Raw genomic sequence first — 12065 nt, forward strand, 5'->3', positions numbered from 1 at the left:
GCAACATATTAAAGTCCAAACATTCTGTTGTTAGACACATTCAAACAAGCTTTTTCTTTTGTGGCCTTTGCAAAGAAAACTCAAAACTATGCAAGTGTGACAACAGTGACATAAATTGTGGACGGGGGGTCTCAACAAAATGACAATAGCGCAGGAAGTTCAGCTTTGTCAAAATGTCAAATGATATATAGGTGAGGGGCAATAATCAGTGGCTCTTTGTTTAGGCTTATCAGACTGGAGCAGTAACTTCAGTTAGGCTGGAAGGGAGGGTGTGTGTGTGTCTGCAGGGTGCACCCCCCCTTCCATGCAGGATGTTTTAAAGGGGCACTGAGGCAATAAATGGCTGGGGAGGATCCATCACATCAACTCTTGATGCAGACGCCAAGCAGGAGGATTGGGCAGGCAGTTCCAGGACGCCTGTCAAGCTTTTGTGATCCTTTAAAGTTAAACCCCATGTAAATTCTCCCAGCTGCTGTATTACAGAACCGGCTTAATGCTCGCAATAAATCTCAGGTTTTACTGAGGTGTGCACGACACAGTTTAATTCAAAAAGAAGAAACAGGTGGTGAATTTACTGCAGAAGGCTCAGGGAAAGGTGGACAGGCTTTGTGTTTATGCAGTCCAAGCAGAAAGGGCTGTGCTTTCATTGTGTACACGTGGTCAGGATGAAACGAGCGACTGTGTGGCACCTTCGGCCCAGTCTGGTCTGCCACACCACTCCCTAATGGCAATTTATTGCTTCCTGAATCCTGAAAACAGGAGGCAGAGGACAACGGGATTCCAACTGCTGTTTTCAACCTCCTTCCCAGTTCAGACTCCGACCGTCCCCAGTGCCCTCCGCCTGCCAAAGTGCACCACAGTCCCTAAATCTCTCTAGCCTTTCAGGCCTTCTCCCTCTCACAGGGACAGCATTTGTTCTTGGCTTTTAGGAATCTGATTCATGGGTACTTGAAGTGTCTTATGCCTGAGAACCTTTTACTGTGGAAGAAAGCTTGAAAACTCCTAGCGTAACATAGGCTGAACAGTTCAGATGTGGAAAGTAAAGAGTCAGAAATTAGAAACCAAACAATATTTATGTTTTTCCATAAAGAATATTTTAATAGCACAAAACAACATAAAAAAAAATCAACAGAACTTTAAGTTTTTGTGTCTTTATAACATTTCTTATGGACATATTTACATTTAGTTTCATATAAACATAAATTCACAGCAGAAAAAAACAATATTGGCAGTATAAGCATTTAGGCATAGAACTTCAGCATGGTAATTTGGTGTGAACCTTTTTTCTCCTTGAACATCTAGTGCACATGAAACCTGGATTGCTTTTTATACACCATTAAAACTACAAATGCACCAATCAGGACTTTGAAACCCTTTTCTGATGGCTCTGACCTCTGATACTGATTTTGGCCAGTTCAGATTTCTTTTTAAAAATGTATTTTCTTATACAAAAACATAAGAACAGCATTTAAATTCCTTAGTTTGAGCCTTCTTGTTGTGAGAGATAATTAATTATACAGTAATAGCAGATGAGATATATCGCCGTAAAGCTGTTTTTTCTCATGTTTTAAAAGAAAGGCAGGTGTCCTTCTAATTTTCCACTGATTAGAATGGCTAACCTTCATAAAATAGATCTTCCCTTGAGAATTATTGCAACTCTGAAATTTCCAAAAGGCTTCCAGAATGTTTCTAGACAGCTAAAAGCTCAGGAGTTCGCCCTTCCTGTTATCTGCTATAAGTACTGGTCTCTCCGGCAGCTTGAATGAAAGGAAGATATTTCATATTATGCTTTTGCCGTTAAAAGCTTAGAAAACTATCTTGAACTCAAGTCCTTGAGTCCTGCTGCAATTTTTAGATGTGCCTCTTAGTTGATAAAGCTGAAAATCCTCAGATTCAGGTCAAACACCAATTTCATGCTACATCTCTAAATAAAAGGCATATTTTCATTTTAACTAGACCAACACTGATAGGATGAATACATGTATCACAGGTTCCTTAAATTCACTTGTATTTCTTTTACCATAGCCAGACAATAGTTATTAATAGAATGTGTATAATGCGAATTGTCTTCAGTTTTATAAATATTTGCTGAATCCTGGCTTCAAATTAAGGGCTGTTTCCATCAATCTCCAGTTTATTTTATCATTAGATTTGTTGGCAGGTGGCATTGAATAGAAAATAAATGTTTTTACTCTCCCGTTACTATATTTCTTCTTAACTTAAACTGCTCCAACAGCCTTGTTTTACTACTGTATGGTCTCTCTATTCTGTACATATATTAAAATTCTTCGTTGATCCACTATGCTACATATAGTTGCTTTTCTCATTTGGTTTTTAGTGCTTGCAACATTTCACTTCAAGGCCATTCTCTTCTCCTTAATGAGTGCAAATAATGTTCTGTGATTCTTTTCCAGAGGTTTCTATGTGACCTCCTTGATAACATGACAACACAAGCGGAGGAAAGACCATCTGCACATGATCCAACCAAAAAGAAAACATAGAAAGGTGTTCTGAGGTGTTTTTCTATGAAAACCTTGGCTAGCAGACAGTAAGCTTGCTGCTGGATTTTACATTGTTTTCCTGAGTTTTAAATTAGACAAGAATGAATGGCTTTTCCGAGCATAGGCTCTCTGATCCCTATTTGTTCAGATGTCCACCGCCAAGTCCTTTCATCCATGTCTAGGAAGTCATGACTCCACCTTGTCTTTTGGACCATGACTGCTTATTGCACTGAAATGCCTGATGGCAGAGGGTTCATTTCTCTCCTCAGTCCTTTGGAATGGCCACATCCACCGGTGGCTCCGTGGCTACAACGGTGTTGATTTGCTCGCTGCGGCCTCCTCCTGGACAGGGCTCAATCTGGCCGGGCTTTCAGCTCCACGCTTTGATTCTGCAGTGTAGATGAGCAGCACCAGAGCTTCTCAGTCTACGGGCAGTTCACAGGGGATCTGCTGAGCTGCTTTGGCCACAGTGTAAGTCCTCAGGAAGTCCTTGTAGCGTGGTGCACACCCCAGCCAGGCCTCCCCGAAATGGACCCTGCCAGTGAAGAGGAAACTGCCTGGTCCCGGCTTGACACCGCACTGTAGCAGAGTCCGGATTTCACCACGGCTGGCCAGCCGACTGTTGCTGGTGAAAAGGGTGTACTTCTGACGAAAGACCCGGGTGGCGCTGACCTTGATCACGGCTGCTCGAAGAGTTTCATCCTCCTCAACAGAGCGGATGTTCCCTCGCACAACTGAGAAAAAAACAAAACAGGACACTTAGGTTTCTGTTGCTTGTTTTAAAACACGTTTAACATAACATTAAATGTAGTAAAGAAGAAAATTCTGTTCAGCTTCTGTAAAGCATTGGGTGAATATTAACTTTTCAAAACATCTGGTCTCCCTAATAATCTGTCTAGTAGTAATTGCCGTCAGGACATCTTCCTCCTTTGGTTCAAAGTGGTTCTAATGACGGTTCAGTGCCCTTACTAGAAACACTCAACGATGTGTCCAACATAGGAAATTTGTCTTTTATCATTATTGTCTTTTTCTCTAAACCTTCACTTCTTTGTTTTACAAATGTACCTATGAGAATTTAGTATCTTTTGATTGTCAGCTCATTTTATACGAACAAAGATACTACTATGTCCTTTTTTAACTTCTACATTCTGATCTACAAAGCCTTAATGTTCCTGTTTCATGCAGGAAGATAATTAATGGTGCCGCCTCCAGCCTCAGTTTGCTGTGTAAATATCTTTTTTTTTTAAAGCTGTCCAATACAAATTCACATTGATAGAATAGCTGTTGTTTAAAAACAGGAGTGATTTTCACAAAATCCCTAAATTCCCCATTTAAGGGCTTCTGTTTTGATTTTCTAGTTTTTGTAATAGTGCCAACTTGAATCTCTGGTATCTTACCAAAGTCACTGGTGCAAACTGCCATTAGGATCTCTGTATCATTGCAGGGCCTGCATGCATCTGAAGAGACAACAAGTAGCGGCAGAGTTAGTTGATGACACCCAACAAGGCAAAATTAAATAAACACCAATATGCAAATCCCCTGGAAATGAAAAAGATCATGTATATGTCACACTCAATGAAACCGTAACCTTCATCTTAAAAGAACACAAGTATAGAGGGAGGGATGAACCGCTGTAATAAAACCGACAGCTGCTGCTTTTTACAGAGGCAGAGGATGACCAGAGAAGGTGAGAATCCTCCAACACAGAGATTTTAAAGGGTGAACTAAACCTCTGCACTAAAGCCTGTCAGGGTGTCTGAAATCACACCTCCTCCAAGTCCAAGGGGAAGGGGTGAGGGAACTTCTCTACTTCCCAGAAAACAGAAAACCTTTATAATAAAAGCTATAAAACACTTTAACATAACAGTTACTTAAGTTTAGATTTATTGATAAACCCAACATGCTGCATTGCCTGAACTATGGCTTGAAGAAGAAAATGTAAAATTTTTAAAGTGCACTACCCCCCCAACCCAAGATAACATTCCAGTCTTTAGTGAAAACTTCTTGATAAATGGGATTCCTTCCTTTCTACCCCCCCCACCCCCGCCTTTCAGCCTAATAACAGTGTGTATATGTGGGTGAAGGAGGGAGGGGCTGGGCTCCTGCAGACAAGTTCCCCTACAGGGAGGCAGTTCCACAAAGGAGCAGAGCATCTCAGCTGGGCAGAGGCCTCTGTGTTGCCTAGGCCACCGGAGTAATCCCAGAATACTCATGTGGCACTCATTCAAAGGGCTGTGGACTCCTGAGAGATCCCCCAAATACTGAGCTTTTGTCCCCCCCTCCTCAACCCTCTCCAGCTCCAAACCAGCACGGCTCTGGAGTTAGTTTGGCGTACTCCTCCCCTCTGCACCCAGCATTAAAACCCATACAGACCTCCAATTTATATTTTGGTCAATGGTTCATATTAATTTCTTTGCTGTCGAACCGTAAAGCCCCTTAAACATCTCAGAGGTTTAATCTAAAAATGTTTTTTTTTTTTTTTTACTAACAAGGTTAACTCACCTTCAGTGCTGATGGAGTTGGAATCCAGCGACATGCGAGCCGTCCAGTCCCCCCTCAGTTCATAACGAAACGAGGCAATCCTCCTGCTGATGTCCTGATGGGGCGTCGCCTGCACGAACAGGGCTAACCTTTCTCCTGGTGTCCAGCTGAAGCAGCGCACCCTTGGGGGAGGGGATGATTCTATCCTGTCCCCCACCAGTAGCTCGAGTACCCCATCCCTCTCCAGGTAGAGTTGGGCCCCGTGAAACTGCTCAGAGGGTTTTACGCAGGCAGTGATGACCCCAGAGCTGCCACCACCGCCAGGTCCCACTGCCCCCATGGGGGACAAGCGAGGTGTGAGGGTGAGGCGCAGGGCTCCTTTGGGATACAGCCAGTCCAAGGTGCCCTCTGAGCAGTGGAGGGAGATCTGCTCCACGCTGCCCTGCTCCTGGGACAAACCACTGTGAGGGAGGGGAGGAAAAATACAAAATTAATATCTTTAAATATAGTCTATATCCATTTGCTAGTGCAGGGGGGACTGAACCCTCTGTCCAGCAGCATTACAGGCAGCGTAAAGACAGTTGGTCCATAACAGACTGTAATAAGGGGGATTGGTGGCCTAGTGGTTCAGGCATCAAGCTTTGAATCCATAAATCTCTGAGTTCAAACCCACTCCCACAGCCTCCACTCTGGGAGCAAGACCCTTAACCCCCGATTGCTTCCTGGGTGCCCTATGATGGCAGCCCACTGCTCCCCAAGGGTTAAATGCAGACATATATTTCTCCAATGTGAGATCAATAAAGTTAAATTATTTTTTTTATTATTTTTTTTTACTAAATTAAACAATGAAAACCCATCAATAAATAATGTGCATCTCGTTTTTATGTCCAATATAGCAACCGATTTATATTACTCAACCCCAGTCCCTATATTGGGGCTGGGTTAGAAAATATTGCCTAACATAGGTACCTGATTTCATGAAGTGCTTTACATCATTATATTATTTATTGTGCATTTTTGCACTATCCAATTGGGGGTCCAGTATTTACTCATTTCCCTTCCCCTTTAGAGAGCTTAGTCTTGTCTTACTCTTGATACAAACTTTTGAAACTTTCAGGCCTCTACTTGATGGCCCCAGGAGATAAAAAGGTCACAAAGTTTACACTATGGTGGCAGATTATCAATGGCCCTTGGGCTTCCCACCCTTTGAGTCGCCCCTGTGCATTAATGAATGAAAAAAGTTTTTTTTTTTTTTTTTATGTTTTATTACTTTAGAGAAATAAATCAATAAAAAAGAAAAAACGCGCCACCTGCTGGCTGAGCTTAAACAAAAAAAAAAAGTTTCATTTGGCATCATGACATCACCAGATTTTTTTTTAACTATTTGATTAAAATTTAAGTAAATAATAGAAGAAAATATGCAATTAAAACAAAACGGTTTTTCTGTTTGTTTGTTTTTTTTTTCACACGAGGCTCTAAATAAATCCTGCTGCCTCCTGCCTGTCTGCCTCCTGCAGACAGCCCAGAGGCGCGTTCGCTGCAGAGCCAACCCAAACATTTTAATTACACTCAAACAAGTTTCAGCCTGTTGCATCCAAAGGCACCTGTAACCTGTCTTTGTGAAAACATATGCACACGGAAAAACAATAAATAAATAAAAGAAACACTTGCCTTCCTCTCCAGCTACACTGGTCTTCCGAATAATTTGAAAAGCACGAATGAAAAATGCCCAAAAGCAGGATCCAGGTAGAGTTAATCCGCAGCCCAAAGCCAGGCATTTTCAACCGATCACAGTGCAAAAGAAAAAAATATATTTATAAATTTCCAAAACCGATCAGAAAGCGAATTCCCTGTAAACTGAAGTCCTATCTCCGGTCATCTCCATTTATCTGCATCTCCAAACCCTGATGCGCGCAACAGGACACCAGAGCGCCTCTGCGCTCTGCAGACACAGAGCTGTGAAGTTATTCCCCTCTGGAAAAACTTCAGCGACCAATCAGAGGCCGAGCAGGGAAACTTTAAACCACTCTGTCAGAGGGTTAAAGGGGTGGGGGTAGTCTGGCCCAAATCAGTAACTGTATGCAAAGATAAACCTCCTATTGTGTTGGACAGGTCTGCATCGGAATTACAAATGAACCTAATGCACATGAATTACAAACTATTTAAATAGTGGGCGTCAAGTATTGTTTTTGCATCTCATAATGCAGAAATAAATTAGCATGTTGGGTGTGTCTGTCACAGAACAAAGAAATGTTAAATTTTAACAAATTTAAAACTAATAAAGATATGAAAACAACTTTATGACTGTATAAAAGCCCTTGTATCTGGGCTTATTTCTCTTATTAGTAATTATGATAATATGTTGTTAAAATAATAAAAAGGAAAGGTTAAAAAAATGTAGAGCAACTATAAAACTTAAATTCTGTGAAAAAAAATAACTTATATTTGGTTATTTAGTGTTAATTTCACACTAAAAAGAGGGATTAGTGATTCGACACAGTATTCTGGGTTAGTAATTTTACCCAAAAAATGGGCTAAAGTAGCTTAATGTCTACTATTAAATTTACCTAACAATGATTCTTTAACTCTGTGTACTTTTCTACACAAGAGTTAAAAAAGAAATGATCAAAAACAAAACAAACCCTAAGTACCATTTTATTTAAATACAAAAAACCAGGTTTTAATCAATACAGAATATTTTCACCAAGTATTTGGTTAAAGTGTGAATAATGAACCATTTAGCACTTCTTTGCACTACATGCTGATGTTAGAGTGAACAAACTTGCTATTTAGCGAGAACCAATGTCCTTGACACAACAAGAATTGATATTAAAGGGTTAGTTAAGGAAGTTTTGAAGTCCTTTGAAAATGAAAAAAACAGAGGGAGGTCTTTGACTGTTGTCTCAGCAAGTAGGCAGAGCTGCAGTACTGGCAGGGGTGCTGGATAGCTTCCCTCTCTACGCCCATGTGGAAAACCACAGTGTCACCTCAAAATCAGATGCAAATTTATTGCCAAGTAGGTTTGCAGTTACATGGAATTTGACTTGTAAGACAAATTTGATATATATACAGAATACAGAATCTATAGACTTAGACAGATTTTATTTGTCATTTTGTTTAACAAGTGTAAAACAAAAAGAAATTTCATCTGGAAACAGCTCACTGGACTATCACTATCTATATACAATATAAAATGTACAATATAATATATACAATATATAGTGCATAGCTATATACTATATACCTAGTAGGATTGTCCATTTCGAATACTATGTTCAAATATAGTGATGCTCATCGGTGCACTCGGCACCTGCACACCTTAAGTCTGGACCTGATGATCCATTTTATAGTCGTGTCTTCTGGCCTTCAGCCTCATGTCTTGGACACTCGGGTGAAGAGAGGGGCAAACACTGCAGCAAACTTGTAACATTCTACATGTATGATTTTATCATTTCTTATGAGCTTCAGTCATCACCCAATTTCACTTGAACAGCCATGAAGAGTTTTTAAACACAATTTGCATGACAGTAAATCAGTAAACAGTGAATCAGTGAAAAACACATTTGAATGGGACCTCCTGGGCCCTTCTGATCAAAATAACAACCTGGTTGATAGGTAAGGTTGAGTAACACAAAACCTGTCAGCATTTAATAAAACTTGTAAAGTATTCCTAATGTTAATGATTTTTGTTTACTATTATTTTTTCTTAAAACCAATCCAATCCCAAAACATCATGGTGGTTCATTAAGATTACTTTTCTAATGACTAATCACTAAAGGCATTTATCGGTTGACTGTAGCCGTAGGGACCAACTAATCTAGATTTTTAATCATTTTAGACTTATTTGATGCAGGTAAAATGTTTATTAGAACCCCAATTTAAAAATGTTAAATGGTTGATGGTTTGCTGTGATCAGGCCAAATTTAAGTTTTTAAAATGTACCTACTATAAAACATGGCATGCGTTTTATAAATTCAGTTTTCACTCTTTATTTTTGTAATGATGGCTTTAAATCAACAATGTTATCTAAGTTCTGTGGAAAACGACACACATTAGCAATATAAGCTGTAATGCAGCACAGACCACAGTTCAATAACCTGGTTCTCAGACATACCATATAGGACGGGGATGACATTGATGATGACCCCCTCTCCCACTGTTTTACCCCCTGCTCCCTCCGCTGCCTGGCTTCTCTTTTATGTTGCGGTATTTATAACCAAATCCAAAGTTCCTTTGTGCCAATGCTGCTGTCCAGCTCCACGAGCCAGCAACTTTTCACCACATATATGTGATTGACAAAGGTTCAGTTATGACAAGGCTGCAGCTCCACACAAAGGCTCATGTGCAGGAATCCAGCTGCTTTATTGTCTGCAGCAGGGTGGAGCTTTGTTTTCCTTGAAGCAATTCAAAGCAGAGTTTAGAGCACAAAGTGACAGGGTGGGTTTTCCAGTACAAGGAGAATGAATATATTGGGGGCTAAATATGGATTCCATGAACATGTCAAAGCACCCACGTGTGCACATTGTCTTCAGACGTATACAGTCCGTTTTACGCATTTTGTCACATGCAACAGCGTGCATGCTTTGATGCATGCATCTGTTAAAACAAAAGCTGACACAAACCATCTGGCCTTGACATGATGTGAGCTACGGGCTCATTCAGCCGGGCTCAAATCCAGAACTTTCATTTTTGGAATTTTTTTGAGTATAAAAACATATTAAGTGATGACATTATGTTTTAAGTAAACATTTAGTCAGAGCTAAATGGAATAGCTTCAATAAAAGCAAAGTTACTTGTTAAAATGGCCCAGTTAAAATTTCCAGTAAGACCTGATAACAAATATTCACAGACGCTCTTGATCCATTGCAACAGAGGTTGAAATATTATACCATTAAATGAAAAAACCTGTTCTCAAAATGTTAACACACAAAGGAAAATAAAAAATTGTGTCTTAACTGGCTTAAAAAAGGGTTAAAAACTAGCTGTCATGTTTCTTCAATTTGATACTTCTAAACCACTGAAATATAAGCAGAATAGAATAGAAAAGAATAGAAAATGCTTTTATTGTCCCACAATGGGGAAATTCTGGTGTTTACCACAGAAAAAAAGATTATAGAAAAAAATGGTCACACAATGTGGACTTTAGAAAAGTCTATAAGAATAACATAATAGTGAGGAGTTAAAAAATAAACAAATATAATACTGTACTGTAAAGTGTTTTAACAATATAAAACTGTGCACCTGTTGAATAAATCACCAATATATAGCTATGAACATTTTTAAAATAATGGATATTTGAAAATAGCAGCGACATCAGAGATGCGCAAAATATAAAATGACAGCAGCAGGTTATTTAAATGACTAAGATAGAAAATGTGCAAAATCAGCATTAATTTAACAACTTATTGATGTTGTTGGGAACAGTGGTGGTTATAAAGTCTTACAGCTGCTGGGTGGAAGGATCTGTGATAACGCTCCCTGGTGCATTTAGGGTGCAGCAGTCTGTCATAGGTGTTTGTGGTTATAACAAAACAATATGCAAAGAGGTCAAGAGTTCCTTTTGTGTTTTACTGCTTTTAGAAAAGGGACAGAAATCCTAAATCCGAGAGCAGCAATCAAACTACATCTGAGTTCCAATCGAAGGTCTAAGTGAACCAGCAGACCCACTTGTTTCCAGTCTTGGATCCAGAACAATGCCATCTTTGACTGTAGTGAAACACTGTCTGCTTGTCCCTTCATCCTTTGACCAGTGAACCGGATTCCCGCCGGGGTTCAGCTCCCTGCGTTCGCTGCGTTCACACCAGCCCGCCAATGAGAGCGTCTACAAACAGCGCCACTGTATGCTTACAAGTGTTTATGTGTGCATGGTGCATGCAAACACAGGAAGGATGTAGTGACAGTTTGGTGTTAGTTTTATTGACAGAACCTTGACATTCTCTGAAACTTTCTATCATTGCTGTTTTCTCACAGTTGCAAAAAGAAAGGACACTGTTTTCACTGCGGAGTGGAATTTTCCTGTCAACAATAAACCTGTGAGAGCAATTCTCTAATTGATTCATTACTGATTAACAGTTTTCACATGAAGGAAAGTGCCTGGAATGCATAAACAGTACATTCTAAAGATAACACAGAATAGCAGCAGAATGCAGCCAAAATAACTCATGAAAAAAAACGACAACACATGAGCTGAGAATTTAAGACGTCCTTGTTCCTATAATTTTGTAAAGCTTGCTGTTGGACCTTGCTGCTAATCTGGATCATCTAGAAATCACCACTGTTTGTTTTCCTTCTCCGTTACATCTGTCTGCTTCTAATGAAATCTAAGAGCTAGGAACTTAAAAAGTAATATGTGACTTTTTGTTTTTATACTGATGCCATATGAGGCTAACTTCTGCTTAAAATGAAAACGAAATAGAGAATAAAAGAAAAATGCTATGAGACAAAGAAGTGTCAATGCTTGTTGATGTTTTTAAGTCTGTAAATGGCTGTAAAAAATTGCAGTTTGATAAACTCATTTACGTCTTTGCACTGTTGGGCAAGTAACGTAAACAATGTAAATTTATTTCATATTAAAAGTTACCTTAGTTAGAACGAGGTAAGATTTATTTGCAATATTACCATCTGAGGTATCACTTGAGGTACTTTCAGTTCCCTTTCACCTTCCAGCACATAAAGTGCACCTTAATGTGAGGTTATTGTCCTTGGGGACTTATTGAAAATAGCAACTTGGAAAACGTTGAAATAATTGTATTTCTTCTTATGGTTTTAAACCATCTTCGTTTTCATCTTCTGTTGCTCTAAACACTGTATATATATATATATATATATATATATATATAAAAAGTAATTTTCTCCACTTTATTTAAGCTGTTGGGTCTGAGTTACCGTCAGAGCAACAATCAAAAATGGAGGAGGACCTAGGTTCATGTCACCAAAAAGCACAGTGAGGAAAATTGAGATGTATAAAAACCTTTTCACAAAAGAAGTCATATTCATAAGTCATATATGGGTTTCTATTTTTCTATAACAACCAATAGATGCTCTCTCTATTTCAGCAGCATATCTAGAAGTAAAAAAGAAACA

At 39.3% G+C, this 12065-nt stretch overlaps 1 protein-coding gene across 1 annotated transcript; it reads right to left on the reverse strand.

Annotated features, from left to right (window-relative positions):
• Window positions 1-1110: 1110 nt before the first annotated feature.
• On the reverse strand, window positions 1111-6908 carry metrn (meteorin, glial cell differentiation regulator). Its single transcript, XM_015375158.1, has 4 exons — window positions 6654-6908; window positions 5004-5443; window positions 3899-3958; window positions 1111-3235 (listed from the first exon to the last, which is right to left on the reverse strand). Exons 1-4 carry the CDS (start codon window positions 6758-6760, stop codon window positions 2922-2924), a joined length of 921 nt encoding a protein of 306 aa, XP_015230644.1. The 5' UTR covers window positions 6761-6908; the 3' UTR covers window positions 1111-2921.
• Between the last annotated feature and the right edge of the window lie 5157 nt (window positions 6909-12065).

Source organism: Cyprinodon variegatus, unplaced genomic scaffold (genome assembly GCF_000732505.1).
Source record: "Cyprinodon variegatus isolate N-32 unplaced genomic scaffold, C_variegatus-1.0 Scaffold113, whole genome shotgun sequence".
NCBI lineage: Eukaryota > Metazoa > Chordata > Actinopteri > Cyprinodontiformes > Cyprinodontidae > Cyprinodon > Cyprinodon variegatus.

Bases quoted from the DNA above. Each gene is read 5' to 3' on its own strand.
- metrn (XM_015375158.1), bottom strand. From the start codon at position 6,760: ATGCCTGGCTTTGGGCTGCGGATTAACTCTACCTGGATCCTGCTTTTG. The intron at 5,444-6,653 runs GCAAGTGTTTCT...CCTCCCTCACAG, and splicing joins CAGTGTAGCTGGAGAGGAAG to TGGTTTGTCCCAGGAGCAGG. The intron at 3,236-3,898 runs GTAAGATACCAG...TTTTTTTCTCAG, and splicing joins AGTTTGCACCAGTGACTTTG to TTGTGCGAGGGAACATCCGC.